Source organism: Protobothrops mucrosquamatus, unplaced genomic scaffold (genome assembly GCF_001527695.2).
Source record: "Protobothrops mucrosquamatus isolate PMUCROS unplaced genomic scaffold, P.Mucros_1.0 scaffold_138, whole genome shotgun sequence".
NCBI lineage: Eukaryota > Metazoa > Chordata > Lepidosauria > Squamata > Viperidae > Protobothrops > Protobothrops mucrosquamatus.
This window is the reverse complement of record NW_015386214.1, coordinates 446,418-465,853: the sequence shown is the minus strand read 5'-3', so window position 1 is coordinate 465,853 and position 19,436 is coordinate 446,418. Positions and strand designations below refer to the sequence as shown.

The window sequence follows — 19,436 nt, the reverse complement described above, 5'->3', positions numbered from 1 at the left end:
CAGTTTCCAGCTTAGGATCTTCTAGATCAGGGGTGTCCAACCTTGGCAACTTTAAGACTTGTGATCTTCAGTTCCCTGAATTCCCTACAGAATTTGGGGAGCTAAAATCCACAGGTGTTGACATTATCAAGGTTGAACATCCCTTTCTGGCTTATTTGGCTTCATGATTTCTATATACATACCCACAGACAATATTGGCTGACGTTTTGTATACATATATTAAATAAAAGTTATCATTTATCCAATTTAAATTTGCCTGTTAAGTGCAAATTGGAGTAACAATTCAATTTGGGGTGTGGGAGGAGACAATTAATCAAAAATGGTAAGATCTGGCATTATCTGAATTGAAGATAAATGGAATGGAAATGCCTAGGGATGCCTTGAATTTTAATATAGAGCATGAAATGCCGACCCTTGGGTTGCAATATTAGTTCTTGCAGCAGTATTATTATGCCAAGTCCCTACATGCTAACTCTTAAAGAGTGTTCTCATTCCAAGACCTCAAGGGAGTCATCCTTCTTAAGAAATTAAAAGATTGCAACATCATACTGATCACTCCAAGCTCCATTCCATTCCACAGTGCCCCACGGATTCCAGAGTTTGATTAGACATTCTTTCCTGTACATGTAAGGAACCTGTTAAAAAAGGAAGGAAGAGAAAACATCCTAACTTTATATATTTGGCATGAGGAAAGAGGCACACAGATACATTCTTTTATATTTTGGTGGCTATCTCTTGAAGTATATTTAGATAAAGACAGATGTGATCCTGTTAGAGAAATCCTTTTCTGAATAGAAATAGTTTAGAGGTCAGACCATCACATTGCCTTATTCAGAATATAAAATCCTTATATTCCTCACATCCTAATCCTGATCCCAGGGATACTGCTAGACCAAATTTATAGATATGAGTCCTTTTTCTTCATATTAACATTTATTATTGAAAAGAAAGTGAAGATGACCAGCAGTAAAGAAGATGGGCTCAGTTACAGTGATAATGGGTGCAATATTGGAAGACTTGAAGGACCAGGTTAAGAACAGATTATCCTGGAGAAAATCTATCTCTATGGCCTCTAGGAGTCAACAGTGACTTGGTGGCACATAATCAATCAATCAACATTTATTACAAAAATAAAAGTAACCTGTAGATTTATGAAAATTTCATTTGGGCTTTTGGTGATATGCAGATCTCTAGGGAAAAAAAGTTTNTTGGAAGACTTGAAGGACCAGGTTAAGAACAGATTATCCTGGAGAAAATCTATCTCTATGGCCTCTAGGAGTCAACAGTGACTTGGTGGCACATAATCAATCAATCAACATTTATTACAAAAATAAAAGTAACCTGTAGATTTATGAAAATTTCATTTGGGCTTTTGGTGATATGCAGATCTCTAGGGAAAAAAAGTTTCTTTTAGGAGGCATTGCTTTATGCACTTCCACTTACATAAATAAGAAACATAAAAAGCTTCCACGGAGATGCATAATGCATCTAAAAAGTCTGTCATCTTGGAATATATTCACTGAATTCTGAATTTGACTCTCATTTGGATATAAACCTCTCTGAATCAGTATCTAAATGCTATCTGTTCACAGTTGGAATGTATTTTTTTCCCTAATTCTATACTGATTGCCAAAAAGGTCTCCTTCAAGGTCATTCTAGGATCTCTTTTCATATAAGTCTCTGAAATGTTTTGCATAAGAAATATATGATAGAATCTAGTAATAAATTTTGGAGTTGGTGGGAGAGCAAGCTCAGATTTCAGGCAATTCATTCCCTCAGAAATAACCAACATGTTCCCCTTGTTCTTACGACTAATTAAGCCATGTGACCCAGCTGCTTTGCCCTCCACTCCTAACCATGATGACACTGCATGGAGCATGAACCAGCAACTTATATAACTGCGATGCCACCATTTTATAACTCAGAAATTGCTACAAGTCATATCCATGCACAGGCTAGTTCACGTTAGTTTCCTCAGTATAATCCTTACCATACAGTGGGGGGGGGATGAACTTCTGCATATAAACCAAATCCTTCAAGTCTTTTTGTTTAGGGGCTGATTAGAATAACCTGAGAATATCATGAGAATTTCACCTTTCTATAGAGAAATCATTGGTTGATAAGTATTATCTAGTGTAGTTCCTGGTATGGAGCCAGTGGTTAATGCATCACCTTAATCATAAAAGTTTATGGCTTAAGCAAAGTCATTATAATAATTAAAGTCTTTATGCTTAAAGAGAATATATTAAATCATAATACTGTATGAATATCATTATCTCTTTAATCACATATTCTGTACAACAATGGTATCATTCTTGGCTTCCAAAGTGCTGTATCCAAATACAAAGGAACTTTAAAATGCATGATTACTATTTTTTTTTCTCATAGGGGATTGGATTGTCTCTACATTTCATATATGTATGTGATGGTATGCAGTGTGGGTGGGAAGGGTATCTGAAAGAGATGTCCATGTTGTAGCAACTTCTGAACACTGATAATTAAGCTAGACAAATGGATCTGCTATTTCAATTTTCCATAAGACTCACAAAATACATCTCACAGACCCAGTCATCTAGTGTAGTACTCTTTTTTCCATGACCCATTAGCCACGGGTCTAGGAGGAGACCCACTAGAAGTTTCTTTGTGAAAGGCTCCTTCAGAATTGGAGCTGGTCTTCAAAGAGAAATGTCTTCATAATGTATTTGGCTCCTTAACTCTAGATCAAGATGTTTGCAAGACAATAAATGTCAAGAGCTATTGTCACCACTGAGTGCTTCTCTCCCTTTGCAGAAAGCCAGATCAATTCTGTATCTCATATTAATGGGTAGGTTTGCTGCTACTGATGAAAGGAAAACCAGAGGATTAGATAAATTTGCTGTCTTTCAAGACCTCTTCTCTTGTCATTGTGGATATTAGCATTAGAAATTATGTCTCTGGTGGGATGAGCACTAACCTCATCCTGATCCTCTTAAGTGCAATAACTCCTTTGCTTTCTTTCACAATTGTTGGATTATTTCTTCTGGCTAAATTGATCTACTCTGGAGTAGATCAATTTAATATCATATTTGGGGAAGGCAAAGGCTTGTGCTTTGGAAGAATAAGCCTGAGTAAATGACTTCTTCATCCTATTCCAAATTTCTGACCCTCCATTTCAATGCAAATTGCAAAGCTGTTCTTGAGCTTGAGCTATGTAGCATAATCCACATTTTTGGGTGGTTGTCACTAGATGTGGTTTTATTATCCTTTAAGGGATGTATAATTCTATTATGTTTTCTATCAAATAGAAAAGAACCTTCAAGGCTTCAGCAGTAGACTTTCTGGAAAATTTAAATTACATTCCATCCTTCTTGCTGTCTCTCTGTCTTTTATTACAAAAAAGATGGTCCTTGTTCCCAGAAAATGAAAGAGATAGATTTTCAATGCAGATGAATTTTTTTATTGACTGTGTGTGTGTGTGGGCGTGCACATGTGTGTGTGTGTGTGTTTACTGTGAGATTACAGATCTATAGAACCAAGCATAGGCAGTTTGCATGAAAGCTGAAAGTGTGAAAATAGCATGCCATTCAGAGCAGCAGCCTTGCTGATTTTTAACACTGAATTCACAGATTTACTTATTACATTAGATCTCATTTTTTTTATTCTGGAATGGAATGGAAATCAAGGCCATGGAATATTCAAGTGATTTCTTGCATAGGCATTAACTAGATTTATCCATGCTTAACTTCAGCATCATGCATGAACTACTGTACCATGAGCTATCAGACAATAGCTGAAAATCAGTTCACAGAAATACTCAATGTTCTTATCTATATAGGGCAATTGTTTCATTTAACACAAGAAACAGCCTGTTATTCAGAGATTTTGTAGGAATAATGTCATTCCAAGGCTCAAAGCAAACAGTTTTTTTTTTTTGTCTTTTGCTGCATCTCAACAAACGTGCACACTACCCATATGGACATTACGAGCATGTTTAACAGGGAAGATTTCAGAAATGGTGCAGTGGTGCTACTCTACTATACTTCCTGCAGAAAATAATGAAGAACCCCATTTTCTGACCCTCCTAAGTATCTCTGCATTTTACAACTTGACTCCCCCACCTTTGTGTTGTAATTGAAATAAACTTCAGAGCAGTTGAATTGCAGGATTCATTTTACATTGATTCATTTTACATCAACTGTAGAATTGTTTTTCTTGGTACCCAGAAAGCCAACAGAAATTGCTCTGACTTATACCACAGGGTTAGATGATGATGATGGTGATGACAATGATGATAATTGTAATAAGAATGCATCCCACCACTTCTTCACATAGAAAAAAAGGATATGGTGGGAGAGTTTTGATTATTGTCTGATGCAACTGCTCAATTCCTGGCAGCTGAATTACATGAATATTGATGCCTTCTCAACAAACAGAATTAAGAATCTTTCTTGGGCTTCTATGCAGGTATTTAAATGAAAGTGCAGAAGCTGGCAGTTGGCCAATGACTCATTAAATTAATACCTTAAAGGAGCATCTGTCATGCTCTTTTCAGGAAATCTTGTGAGTCCTCATCAAAATCACCTGCAGCTATAGATTTGAGTGTTGCTGTGGCAACTCCATTCTTTTGGCAGCTTGTCCTTGAGCAAGGTGATTCTGCCTTGTATCAGATCAATCACCAGTCCTGTGAGGTCACACTAGCATCCTTAAAATATCTACTTAGGTTAGAGGATGCCATTTCTACTATGTGGTTTCCAACCCTTGAAATGTTCTGACATTAAGAATGAACCCTAAGCAGCTTACTAGTTCTCACTGCATTGAACACAATCAATTTGCTTATGATAGTCTCAAATTAAATTATCTGGAATGAGCCTACTTATGTCTTCATTCATTTACATTCTGATAGCCTCTTAAAATTTGCTGGGCTTTCTTTTTCAGTAGCAAGCTATCTTTTAGTACCATTGACTTAGCCAATAAATATTAACTACCGGCTTAGAGCTCTTAATCCTTTACTTGAAAATAGTGAATTGGCTGACTATGGACTTGACTAAATTAATCATTTATTTTTTTACTCTAACAAAAAGTTGTTTGGAGTATTTTTGGAAAGCAAGAGTGAAATGGTGAAATCACCGTGAGGAAAGGAATCACACAATATTGCCTTCTGGTTCATAAAGCAATGTATCAACAAAAATAAAGGAGAAAAACCAGTAGAACAGTTGCCAATTAGAAGAGAAGACTATAGTGAAAGGAGAGATTTATTTATTTTACCTCTGTGGCATCTATAACAGCATAGACATGTTGCTGCACAATTCCATTTTCCAATACTTCGTTATCCGGCTTTTTCTGAAAGGGTACAAAACAGTTTTACTCTCTCTAAAACATTTACGTTTGGTCCAACAAATAACTGGGTAGCTTTATTTTGATGTCACAGTGGCTCAGCAGTTAAGACACTGGGCTTGTCATCTGGAAAGCAGGCAGCCCAGGTTCAAGCCCTGGTGCCATGCAACGGGATGGGTTTCTATCCTCACCCCAGCTTCAAGCAAATGCAAGTAGATAAATAGGTCCCACTTCAGTGGGAGAGTAACAGCCACATGATCACAGAAATGTCTTCAGACAACACTGTCTAAGGACAACACTGGCTCAATCTCCTTGAAATGGAGATGAGCACTGGCCTCTAAAGTAGCAATGACTAATGGAATAAAATCTGCAAGGATTCCTTTATCCCAAAGGTGCTTTTTTCACGAGGCAACTGGATTTTCTTGTTTTTTTCTTTGAAGATGTTTCAGTTTTCATTCATGAAGTTTCTTCAGCTCTGATTGGATGGTGGGAGAATGCCAGGATTTATACTCTTTGCAGAGAACTGGTCATTTGCATTCTTTTAACGTCATTGAGGCCACCTGGAGGTTTATCTGTTTGTCAGGGTCACCTGTATCTGATGACACAGATAAGCCTCCAGGGGCTTCAACGACTCGCTAAAAGAATGCAAATGACCAGCTGTCTGCAAGGAGTATAAATCCTGTCATTCCCCACCATCCAGTCAGAGCTGAAGAAGCTTCTTGGATGAGAAGTGAAACATCTTCAAAGAAAAAACAAGAAAGTCCAGTTGCCTTGTGGAAAAAAGCACCTTTGGGACAACCATGACCAGGATGACTGAGAACCTCCACAGACAAGGATTCTCTTACCTTTTTTTTTTTAGTTTGATGGGAATAAAAATCTGGATCTTTTTTCATGGGAGAGGCACAGCCCCCACTAAAATTATGGGTGCTTACCCTTAGGACATGTACTACTTATGGCATAAGCATAATTGAGCTAAATCAGCTGAATAGCTTTGACTTGCCACCTGCTGTGTTTGATAAGCTCCCTATTTTTAAAGCAACACAAGCAGTCAAAAGCAGGGGGTTACTTAAGAGCACTACAAGGCATATGCATTTTAATTTGCCTCTTCTGCTTTTGAGAAGGGATGATCTGCTTCCCCCTTAGCAGAATAAATTTCTGGCTCTCGTTTTCTTTTCCTGAGAAAGTCTGCTTAAGCCCAAATAGTACGCTATTACTGAGAGTTAGCAGGGGCAGATGGGAATTGTATTTTTAAAAAATATATAAGCTGCTCAAAGACCCTCCAGCTTTGTTTAACCTTTAATAAGTGTGGTGAGTTTATAGCAGCACTGGGCTCTGTATACATAGGCATTGGATTTTCTCTGGTGCTCCATGACCAGGAAATAGAGGATAAGATGTAGAAATCTTTCTGCAGAAAGCATGCTGTGACTGTTTGCCAATCTTTTTTGAAGTTTGAAAGAAAGCCAGAAAAACATTCCTTAACAACCTTATGCATCAGGGTTTATTCCACTTTTGGGGGGAGTGGAATGATAAATGCTAGCTAGGCTGTGCTTGTTTGTTTGTTTCCTGTCTTTATTATTTTTACAAATAACTCAAGGTGGTAAACATCCACAATACTTTCTCCTCCTCCTCCTCCTCCTATTTTCCCCACAACAGCAATCCTGTGAGATGGGTTGGACTAAGAAAGAATGACTGGCCCAAAGTCAGCCAGATGGCTTTCATGGTTAAGGTATCAGATTCTCCCAATTTCTAGCCTGGTCCCTTAACCATATTAGACTAACTGGCTCTCACTATTGCCAATTCCATAATAGATTCTGTTGAAACATTCCAAACCCTTTCCTATGAAATTTGGGGTTAACTTAATTTATATCTTTATTATAGGTGGTTAATCTATGTTTAGAAAATGCAAAAAAAAAAAAAAAAAAGAGAATATTCTGGATTCAGTTGTGGATAGGGAATCCAATTCCACCAATTCCTATTTAAGAAAAATACCAGCAAAGGAAAATCATCCATCCCAAACTTGCTAATAAATGCCATCTTATAAATGTCAACTTAAATAATTGAATTTCCTCTAATTCCTTTTCCCTCTATTCCTCATCCTTTTATGTCTTTTTACTGGTGGTTGTGAACTGGCTTTAGAGTTTATTCTTCTTTTTAAATTGAAATGAGCTGCTTTGGGAAACAATAGTTAATTGAAGACATAATCAAATATAGGGGAGTAAGTAAATAAGCAAGTAGGTATGTAAAGGATCTGGCTGCAAGGATATTACTGAGATCAAATTGAGTCCTAAAGGCAAAACATGTTTGAATGTTCTTTTCCAAGCTACTCTGCTTGTATCTGCCCATCTGTATTACTACATCCAACTTACAAGCCCACTGGAAGTATTGAAACAAGAAAACAAGAAAAAATAGCATTCTGACCAACTCTTTAGGATTTCAGTATGGAAGGGAGAATGCCAGTTGAGATGCTAGTGGGAAAATAGTCAAAATGTGACAACTTCCATAAGCAGCAGATCGCTGGATTTATTCAGGGTGGGGGGAACTTTAATTTTTTTTTTGCTACATCCTAAAGAATATTTGGGACAGGAATGGGTAATAATGAAAAGGTGTTATAATGTCACGTAGTTCAAAGATTATGTTCTATTTTTTTCCAGAGGAAAAAAGTAAACTGGCAAAAATTAAGAAATGAGCAATATTTAAAACAAGGGCCTATGTAAAAGTCTTAAAAGCCCAAATGACTAAATCAGGGATGAAAAATTGTAAGAAGAGCAACTAATCCAAGAGATATTAACATTTTTAACTAAATAGTTATAGAATAGAGCTGGAAGGTATCTTGGAGGTCTTCTAGTCCAGCCCCCCGCTTAAGCAGGAGAACCTACACCATCTCAGACAAGTGATTGTCTAGTCTCTTCTTAAAGATCTCCAGTGATGGGGTGCCCACGATTTCTGGGGTAAGCTGTTCCACTGATTGATTGTCCATAGCTCCTGAATACTTTCTGTTGGCTGAAAATTTTATAATTGGATGGAACCACAGAAATAGTTCTAGAACTTATAGCTATCTTAACTGATCAAGAGGTCTAAAATAGTGTCAAATGGCAAGCGTGAAGCAAGAATATATGGAAGAAGCTGCTCCAGAAACCAACTGGAAGCAAACAGGGAGAAGAGACATTCCTAGCTCTTTCCACATCTTACATCAGTCAGTTTGCCCAAGAAAGAGTTTTGCCATAGTTTAATCTGGAATTTATTAAGACATAAGTAACTGACATGTTCTGTTTTTGTCAGAAGGTCAACAGAACCCAGTAAAAGGCACATCTCAGAATTAATATGATCTGCAGATGTAACAAGGAGCAGTGCCAAACAAGTTTGATTTTCCACCGATAGTTGTTGACTCTGAAGTCCTAACTCCACTTGGTTCCTTGGGTCAAATTCAGAATTTTCTATGGCTTGGGTCTCCCAACTTTCTAGTATTATCTTATGATCATATATGTTTGGTGGGTCAACAGAGGTACTAGTTTATTTTCTTGCTTTCTGGCATTCTTCTTAGCACTATCCAAACTATGAACTGTTCTGCACCATGAAAGGATCGTTTGTGTCCTAAATGCATCATTTCATCACAAGTAAAGATCTTTTAATTTTCCAAGAATCTTCCAACTGTACATTGTCACGGTTATTGTTGTTTTGATATCTAAAGGATTTTTTCTAGTAACTTTAGAGAAACTATTCTGAGAATCTCTTCTGAACAACAGGATCCCAGTCTTTGTAAACTTACCCTTTGAGGAGTGGTGCATGCCATTAGACAGCCTGACAAAGCAGCAGTTTTCATTATTTCAAACAAATGATCAGTAAGATTTCCAAGATTGAATTCAAACTGGACCCCACCTGTGAGATCTACGAAAGCTTCTGAGATAAGGCCGTAGTGCAACTTCTCATAAGAACCACGCAATCTAGAAGAAAAAGGAAGACATTCAGGGTAGGCAGCAAAAGGATGCCTGTTTATATTATACATATAAACAGAATGTTTATATGTATAAAAATATAAAAGAAAATTGATGGTTAGAGAAGTTCAGGTAGGTTAATGGTAAATTTTCTTTCTAGCACCACTAGTGTGTTCTGTTAAGTAAGACTAGAAATAGAAACATGGCTTTAAATTAAATATATATTTCTATTATATTGCCATTTTTGATTTACCTAATAGGCTAGATATTTTTTTTTCTTACTTTGTCAATTAAAGTCAGTAAATGGATTATACTATATATTTGTTAATAGTTCGTTGTTTTAGATTTATTTCATTTCTTAATTCAATACAAACAGTAAGTCTTTTCTTGGTTCTAATTCATCCCCTTTCTTTTTCTTTTATCTTCTTTCTTTCTTTCTTTCTTTCTTTCTTTCTTTCTTTCTTTCTTTCTTTCTTTCTTTTTACTTTTTTCTTTCCTTTTTCTTTTCTTTCTTTTTCTTTCTTTCTTTCTTTTTTCACATAAATAAATAAATATACACATCCATCCATCTAGCCCCATGCATGTCCTGGAATAGGTTTAATATCTCATATGCAATTAAGAGAACTGAAGAATGTTTGTGGTCATCATACAATATAGTAACCCAGAGAAAAAGGACAGTTCAAGTCCATCTTGTGTTGGATTTACTTTCTAGAGCCATTGAAGAGCACAATACGACAAACTCTCTAAGGTAGCAGGTGTTGCCTCCCACTTTCTATTAATCTGAATGAAAGGTGACCTCAAAGTTTCAGACAGTATAATCCAAGAATATTATGGTTCCATTTTTTGAATGGCTTAAGTACAAAGAGTCTTATTTAATCATCCCTCTAGCCCAGAAGATACTGGGCTCCAATAGGCTGGAAATGTTTCCACTCTTCCAGGAAGAAGGGCAAACGCAGAAGTGAAGCTGGGTTGAGATGTTACATAAACAAGAGCTTCAGAAAAAGTCTTCTACAAGAAAACGTTGTAGAAAGTTCTGTATTTGTCAGACTCTTAAAATAACTGAAAATACTTCTAAAAACATCCCTGCAGTTTTCTTTTCTGATAAATCTTTGTCCCCAAATAAGCTTTTATACATTGTTTAATGCTGCATGCAAAAATTATATCATGCATCATATCCTGAAAGATAAAACAACACCCTTGGTTACAACCCAAAGTTAAAAACATTTTCTCTGTTGGAAGGAGATCTGTCACAAATAATTAAACAAGAAAGTAAGAATAAAATTAAACACAGCCTAGGTGTTTATTATTTGTTCCATTTTTATTTAGTTCACATCATTGAATGTTCATCAGATAGTGCCACACTAAAGACTAAAAAGCATGTTTCAAGTCTTTTTTATTTTATTTTGCGCTTATAATTATTAATACAAAAGAAAAAAAGAGAATCAGAATTCACTACACTAGTAGCATGTGTCATTTAATAAAAGTAACAACACAATCTGAGCTTCATCCTGAATAAAAAAAAATAGAAATTCATGGTTTATTTTATTTAAAGCTAATGTTTCCAACCTAGCATTTTCCTTTCTATTTCTTCTTTAACTTTTTTCTTTTCTTGTACTTTTTGCTTTCCCTTTGTTTTCTTTCCATATCTTTTCTTCTTTACTTTGTATTAGTTTATATTAGTTTTATCTTTTTTAAAAAAGCTTTAATAAAAATTATATATTTTAAATATATACATAATATTGAACATAAAAATAGAGTAAAAATATAACATATTAAAGTGTAATATTAAAATATTAGAAACTAGCAATTAGACAAAAATAAATGTAAACAACTGGAAAATGTATGATTCCATTTTTAAATTTGAGAAATAAAAAAATTAAAAAATTCATTTATAATATTTTAGACTTTGAAGAAGTAGGATTAACATATCTGAACTCTGTAGAAGACTCTTAAAAATACCATGAATAGCCATCAAATGGATCATAAAACAGATCAATCTGGAGGTCTCACTCAAAGCAGAAATGACCAGGCTCAAATTATCAAATTCTGGGCATATTATGCAAAGATGTAGTTCTCTGGAGAAGTCTCTAATGCTGGGATAGTTCGAGGGAAAGAGCAGAGGTTGACTAGGAACAAGACAAATGGACCCAGATGGACAAATAGGTGCACCATTAGATCTGAAGGACCAGCCTTTGTACTCTAGAGAAAAAATTAAGTGTCACTAAAAGTTGACACTACCACATAATCAATTAATTTAGATTGTCTCTCTGTGTGTGTGTGTGTCTGTGTGTGTCTCTATGTCTATGTCTGTGTGCGTGTGTGTGTGTATGCAGATAACACATTTGGAGTGACTTTTTAAAGTAACTAAAGTTGTTTTTTATTGCTTTTCCTGTCTTGTTTTTCTGACATTGTCCTTTGGGGACTGACAACTCGACTCACATTTGATGAAGGCTGGGTTCGCTAAAAATGATCTGAACTGATTCTAGTTGAAACTGCACAATTGTTAGCAACAGAAAATACACACTAATACTGATTTATAGAAAAGTGTGGTTAGAAAAAGTGTCATATGGAGTCAAAAAATATGTATACATTTCCAGAGAGAAGATAATAGAAGTTTAGTAATTGGACTTTGACTTCTGATGATCATGCAGATATATATCCATGTCATTTCTTGCCTTCCTCCAGATTGTTCTTTTCCCACCATGGCCTGTTCTAAATCTTGACAATTTCCATTCATTTACTAAAAAAGTCCAACCCTGCTTAGCACTGGCTCAATACTATCACACCATGAAAGACATATCTTTGGTATTGATCCCAACAATGACCCCACCAACTTCTATTTACTTTGTGACTGATTTGCACTGTACTCTATATAAATCTACACAGTGCTGCACTATGCAATGTTTAAATGTTTAAAGTCCACTTAAGCAAAATTGCTTCCCAGCCTCTGGAATTAAAAATGCATGAAAAGAAACAATAAGAGAGGTCTATCCCCATTGCTTTGTCTAACCCTAACCTTAAATAGCTATTTAGATGGGGGGCTGCCCATCTCACAAAAATGTCTCTGGATGGCATACAAAAATTAGAACAAATGCTACAAGGTTTCTTGGTAAGGTTTCTTTTTTTCAGTGTTGTGCCAGATTGCTTCTTGCTGTTGTTAGTATGTACAATATCTTAATAAATTGTGATAGTTTCTATTTATGTTTTTTGGAAACATACCTTATAAAAATATCCGTGGTCTAAATTCTAATTTTATTTTCAGAGTTTTTTGAAAATTTGGTGTATTTCTTTCCAGTAATTTCAAGACTTTTTGCATAACCATCACATGTGATAAATTATTCCTTTCTTATTGTGCATTTACAATATTTATTGTTAAATCGTTTTTCTACCTTGGTAATCATTCAGTTATATACCATCTGTATAAGATTTTGTTCCAATTTGCCTTCAAACTGTAGCTTGGAGTAAATTCCATGATTTTTCCCCCCATAATTTTTCCTATGGTTCCACTGTTATTACTTCTTTAAAAGTTTTGCATTCATTTGATTAGACATTTTTTATTTTGTTCTATCTCTGTGCCATATTTTGAATAACAGTTTTAAATATGTCCTAACATGATCTTAATTCTGTGTAAGTATTTCCAATTCTGACATCTTTGGGCTTTGTTCAGCTTCAGGGCTTATTAACCATTGTTTATACAACAGATTTCCTGACATTTCAATGGCAACTAACGGCTGGCATCTTCAGAGGCAACTGGGCAGGGATTGATTGGGCTCCTACCTTTACAGCTATGTGACCTGACTTTGGATTGGTCTTAAAGATTGGTCAATCGCATCAACAATAGCAGAACTCACTAACCTTATGGGAGACTAACAGGGCTGTGGCCATTTCCAGGGGGATGCTGCTCCACAGGGCAGGCACTGCCACCAAAAAGGCATGGCTCCAGGAACCAACCAATAACACTATTTGATAGAAAGGATTCAAAGCATGCCATCTCTGCTAGATTTGGTGGGATGAATTCTGCAACCTTCTGACAATCAAAGTCAACGAGGGAGCCAAATTCATTTAACAACTGTGTTACTAACTTAACAACTACAGTGATTCACTTAATAACAACTGTTATTAAAAAAGGTCATAAAATGGGGCAAAACTCACTTAACTATATCTCTTAGCAACAGAGCTAAGGGCTCAATCATGGTTGTAAGTGAGACCTTAATCTTAAAAGAGTTATTAATATTGTACTATTGCTTCTTCAAGGACTAGTAGGGTAGTCCTCGACTTACAACAGTTCATTTAGTGACCGTTCAAAGTTACAATTGCACTGAAAAAAGTGACTTACGACTGTTTTTCACACAACCATGGCAGCATTTCCATGGTCACATAATCAAAATTCAGACATTTAGCAACTGAGTCATATTTATGAGAGTTGCATAATGGAGCAAAATTCACTTAACAACTGTTTCACTTAGCAGCATAAATTTTGGGCTCGATTGTGTCATAAGTCGAGGACTACCTGTAATCATATGAGTTTTAAATGAAGCAGGAAAGTAGCTTTTTTTCTCCGTTGATGGCCTTATGATTTTTTTCATGGAGAATCTGTTAAAGATATCTATACATTGAAACTAGTGATTGGACTAGTAAATGACTATAAACAAAGACACACACACACACACACACACATACATATGGTGGTGAGACATATAAGCAAAACTTGAAATAGAAACAGGTTTTGGAAATATTTACTTGGCATAAGCTTTCTCAAGCAGAGGTGGCCAGAATTCATTTGTGCTCCTGGGATGAACTGATAAGTAATTTCCATCCACGAAAGGCAGACGGTCATCTATCACCACATCAACCCAGCTTCCAAAATACCAGAACTACAGAACAAGAAAAAGAAGGATCATTTTAATAGTTTTTCATTATAGCACATCATGAAATGAATTTTTTAAATAATTATTACTAGAATTCTTTCCTATCCTTTGGAAATCAAGGAGGTGCTCATGGAAATGTCCTTTCATTATAAATTCACAAGAACCTTTTGAATTAGACCTGATTGAAAGAAAATGCATGTTTTGAAATTAACAGGAGGTTTCATAATTGAGTGGAGGCTATTTCTTTCTTTCTTTTTTTAAGAAGAAAGAAAGAAAGACCATAAAAAGACAGAGAGAAAAAGAAGTACCCTTCTCCAAATTTATACATGTCTCTTAACAAAACAAAGTTAATTTTACATCTATATCCATATCTAGTTATACAATTGAATTAATAATATTTAAGTCTGTCTAATTTAGAAACAAATGGGGAATTAAATGTATAAACTACATATATACTTTTCTTAATTTCTACTTGGTAAAATAGATTTGGAAAAAAATTGCTGGAACATAGGGAATTAAATTCTTCAGACCATTACATAGCTTTTTGAGAATAATTACCATTTAAATAATTACCATTCAAACAGTATCAGTGTTATGATACTGTACAAGAACACTGTATGCATTGCAATTGTCTTCCTGTTAATTTCCAAATTACTGGAAAATAATAATGATCATCTACAACCAATGATTTTTACAAAACAAAATTAATGTTTTCAGTTAATCAAGGCTTTAATTTGGATTTCCCCAATCTTACATCTTAACCAGTAGTCTTGCTTTAGTGAATGTCTAGAGCAATTTCGCACAGGCAGGTGGCCTTGGTCAAATTCATAGATTAACAAGGTATTATAATAAGAGCCTTGCAGTCTTAGGCTACAAATTAGTATCCTGATTTTAACAACAAACATCCAGATGTTTTAAGGGCACTAAAATGACAACATGAAATCCTTCTATGTTGACTCTGTTTTTACATGTTCCAGCAGGAAATATTTAAACATATATTGCATCTGAATCTATAATCACAATCACAACTAAATCTGTCTAATGCTATTTTAAAGTTTGTAAACTTAACTCTACATTTATGAAGGTCAATTATATAAGGTAATTAATGAACTGGGGTGTTTCAATCTATCCTGAATCAAATAGAATTGGTTTTACTGGATGATCCAGACTTTAGAACCAGAGAACAGGCAAAGTAGGGTCTTCCCCTTCTTTTCTTCACAACAAAGAAAAAGGGGAAAAAATTCCAACTTTGTAGTTACTTTGTCTTTTCTCTAAATCATCGTTAACAACAACAAAATAACTTTTTCTTCTTTGCACAGAGAATAAAATTTTGTATTTTTCTGCTCCATCTGTATAATTTTTAAATAACCATATTGAAAAATTATACCATAATTATATAAGATTATACCATAATCTCATAAAGTAGGCATTATAATACAAAATAGGGAAGATTGAATATTGGAGGATAGTTATCTAAAACTCCTGCATCTAAGGATAGTCCTGTCAGAAGGGCATACACTCCTTCTCAAACAACTTCCTTTCAGAAAGCAGTAAATCACTTATTTAAATATAAAAAATTGAAGGATATTGCTTGGTAGAATGATGCATATGTGTATTTATTGTAGAATTATTGTGCGATTCATTGATTAAAACAGTCTAACAGATAAACTGCTTTTCAAACAGCCTAGCTGACAAAGATAGTATGTGAAATTAATTGCTTTAAAAAAAAAAACAACCCTTCATTCTCCTCAAGCATTATATTTTCAATAACTATTGATTAAGCATGAGATGCTTGGTTCGTTTTGCCAAATCATACAATGGACTGTGTCTACAATGAAATACAATAGTTAAAAGTTATTATTTTACCTACAGTATGAAAGAAAAGGATTCTACTGGCCACTTAAGCAGCTGGAGAGTACAGGTGTTCATCTATGAAGTACATATCAATTGTTTCAAGAAAGGAGTAAAAAAAGATTTTACTATGGACAAACCAAAGAATCCATTTCTGCCATCATTAGCAGGCTAATGGAGTGTGTCATGACTTTGCTAGCTCTATGAGACAAATCTCCATAGCTGTAAAACAAAGGCATAAACTGAAGTATCAGGGATCAATTTTAGCATTGAATGGTTGCTTAGATGGGGGACTTTGAAAGATTCAGGAAAAACAGAATGAAGCTCTTGAAAGGTCAAATCTTTGGAAGGTCACAAAGAAACATGAAGGGGATGACTTTGCCATACTGTCATTTAATAAGTAATAATCAAGTAAAAATAGGCCTGAAAGTTTTATGTGAATGTAGAATTAAAAGCACTAGGCATGAAAGCAAACAATGTTTAGTGCATGGTTCAACACTGAATAAGGTTTAAGTCAAGGAAGTGGGATGTATTTATGAATCAATGTTATGGAGAAGGCTTGTGATGATACTAGAGGAGTTTAAGTTGGGGGTGTGACTGCATGTGTACTTTTGTGTGCAGATGATGCTGTGTTGTTGATTGAGAATACAAATTATTTGTTACAAACTTTAGCTTGTAAAATAGTCTGAAAAATAGTTAATCGAAAAACAAAGTAGTTGCCTTTCATAGGGGAAATGGAGCAAACTGCTGCAAGTTATACATAAATGGTAAAGACTAGCAAAAGTAGATTTTATATACCTTAATACAATGTTTTTTTAAGAATACAAATGCTGGTAGAAAAGTAGTATAGTTATGTGCTGAGATAGCAAGGAACACTTTTTGTTGTTGCTATTGAAAGAAGAGAAAACAATTGTGCATAGTGGTGCACTTCTGCCCAATTTGTTTTATGAGAGTGCAAGGGAAAAAACATAATTTGTTTTGAATTATGAAGTTGAATGCAGTGGGAATGGAGTAGTTAAGAAGTGTGTGTGTGATAAAAAGAGAAAAGCTCAAGAGTGGATGTATGCTGAATGAATGTGGACACTATATGCAAGTGAATTATCACTATGTAAGAAATGTGTTAAGATGCCTTGGAGAGGCTCACAGAGAGAATGAATGAGGAGTGAATTGTAAAACAAATATTTGAAGAGTGAATGAGTTGGGAGAAGACAAAAACCTAGAATGTTATGGGCTGGAAGGAACTGATGAGATCCTGAAAAAGAGAATTGTGAGAAGCTTAGGAAATAAAAAGCAAAATATAAATAATGTATGGAGACAGTGGAAGCAAAGATAGTTGAAAAGGATAAAAAATATCAAGGGTATAATAAACAGGGCTGGCACAAAGCAGTTTTAGCTGCTGAATTTTCCTTCTTTTATCTTATCTCGTGCTTTTTAATTCCTTTGTTTTAGTGTTTCTTATATCGTCTGTGCACTCAGCAGAACATTACTTATCCTGAAAGAAAACAGTGTCATGGGTATGCAGGTAACAAAGGTAGATAGGTAAGTAGATCTCTTTATTTTATTTTATTTTATTTTTAAAAAAGAACATTCTTCACAAAGTTGGACAGAAACTAATTAGCAAGTTAGGTTGTGTTAGCAACTTTGAAGAGATAATATAAAACTATTACAGACCAGACCTTTTAATTTAGAGAAACAAGATTGGGGGTTGCTTTTCTTTGCTTCAGTTTGATCTTGCAGGAAGAACTATAGATCCAGGTGTATTGAGCTGCTGATAAGGGGGCAGTGAAAAATGGTTTCAGATAGCATTTATAGATTCTGCTTCTTAATGATAGGTTGCTTCCAAAGAAGTGCCAGTCATGAAGCAATTCCCAGCAGAGAATTTTATATCTATATTGGAATCAGCATTAAAAAGCAAGCCATATATACTATTCAGAACTAAATATAATACGTGGAATTGATTATCGTGGAGAATCTGACATGACTTATTCTGTTGTTCACTGAATTTATTTGTACACTACAGGGGCTACAAATGGTAGTAGTGAATGCTTTAGCTATTCTGGAAAAAAAACCTTCATTTGATATAAGTATGCAACTTACATTTATCTCAGAGGTACCTCTGTATGCCTCTTTTTACATACGTTAATAAATATACTTATAATTGTGCTTATTTTGTTATTATGTTTGCATTTAAAGATCTTTTGAACTTTAATAATGCTAACAAGAAATACCTATTGTCATCCAAGCTCTAGGTTTTAAAATAGTTGAAAAAGACACTGCAACATTTTGCATCACATACCTGAAAATGAAAGATTCCTGCATAAGTGTGATTAAATTCTTGGTCTATAGGAATCACATTTTTCAGGAACCGCTGTTGTTGGATCAAAGCACCCAGAGCTGCTAAAACCCAACAGTCACCTTTTAAAAAAAATGACAAATTAGAAAAATTAGAATGACAAATTAGAAAAGTTCACATAACTTCATATCTAGAATTCACAAGAGCCTGGCTATTAACCCAACTGATGGGCCCTGGCCATTGATTTTTCCAATATGTCTGAACATGCTTGGAAATCAGCATAAGATTCATTCATTGTCTCCTGGCATGTGCTCTCCAGTATGGTAAGGTTCTTTTTTATAGCTCATAAAGAATTACATGATATTTGCCCAATTCTAAAAATTAGGTATTATTTACTGAATGGGATTTTCCCAAAAGGTTAACCTCTGGCTTGGAGTCTAAAGTATTGGTATGGTGAAACCATGACCCCAACCCCAGCTGTTATGGAGGTCCTTGAATAAATATTTCTTGAAATAATTCATTTTACCCTTAGTGAAACAGTTCTCAGTTACTCTGCAATTATTTTGTAAATGGATGCATGTTACATTTTTTATTGTTATCCCTTTATTCTTGATTGAACAACTATAAATTGTTGTAGGATATTTCACTGGTTACCATTTAGTGTAAATGTAGTGTCTTGTCTGATGAATGTCATATCTGAGTCAATCTTCTTCCCAATTATTTTTTACAAATATTTTATCACATGACCCAGTTGTGTTTCATGTATTTTTTCCCAGATATGTATGTTAGGGGGACAGGGAAAATATAATTTTCAAGGTTACAAATTGGAGTTTACACAAATATATCGTTCCACTTTTGAAAATAATTCCGAAAATGAATGAAACCACCTCTGTTATTCCTGACTTATGCTTAAAGATTTAGATTCTAGTGATATTGGCATTTTTTAAAAAACAAAGAAAAAAAGTTTTCTGGTATCATTTCTGTTGTGTTCTTTGTATTCCCCCCCCCCTTAATCCCCTATGCATATCCTGATCACCCATTAAGGGTGATTGCCCTTCACCATTGATCGCCCATTAAGGGTGATTGCCCTTCACCATTGATCACCCATTAAGGGTGATTGCCCTTCTCCATCTGCATACAGTTTCATGCCCGTTGCTGGTTGGCTAACTAGCAACAGGG

General features: G+C 34.9%; 1 protein-coding gene across 1 annotated transcript in view; it reads right to left on the bottom strand.

Annotated features, from left to right (window-relative positions):
* Positions 1–360: 360 nt before the first annotated feature.
* The window catches only part of CAPN13 (calpain 13), a 51,279-nt gene continuing 32,203 nt past the window's right edge, over positions 361–19,436 (bottom strand). Inside the window, exons 4-8 of the mRNA XM_015818538.1 lie at positions 18,261–18,379; positions 13,986–14,119; positions 9,080–9,254; positions 5,245–5,319; positions 361–635 (exon numbers count right to left, since the gene is read on the bottom strand). Of these exons, the coding sequence (XP_015674024.1) occupies positions 528–635; positions 5,245–5,319; positions 9,080–9,254; positions 13,986–14,119; positions 18,261–18,379 (611 nt within the window). The 3' untranslated portion in view covers positions 361–527. The remainder of the gene's footprint in view (positions 636–5,244; positions 5,320–9,079; positions 9,255–13,985; positions 14,120–18,260; positions 18,380–19,436) is intronic.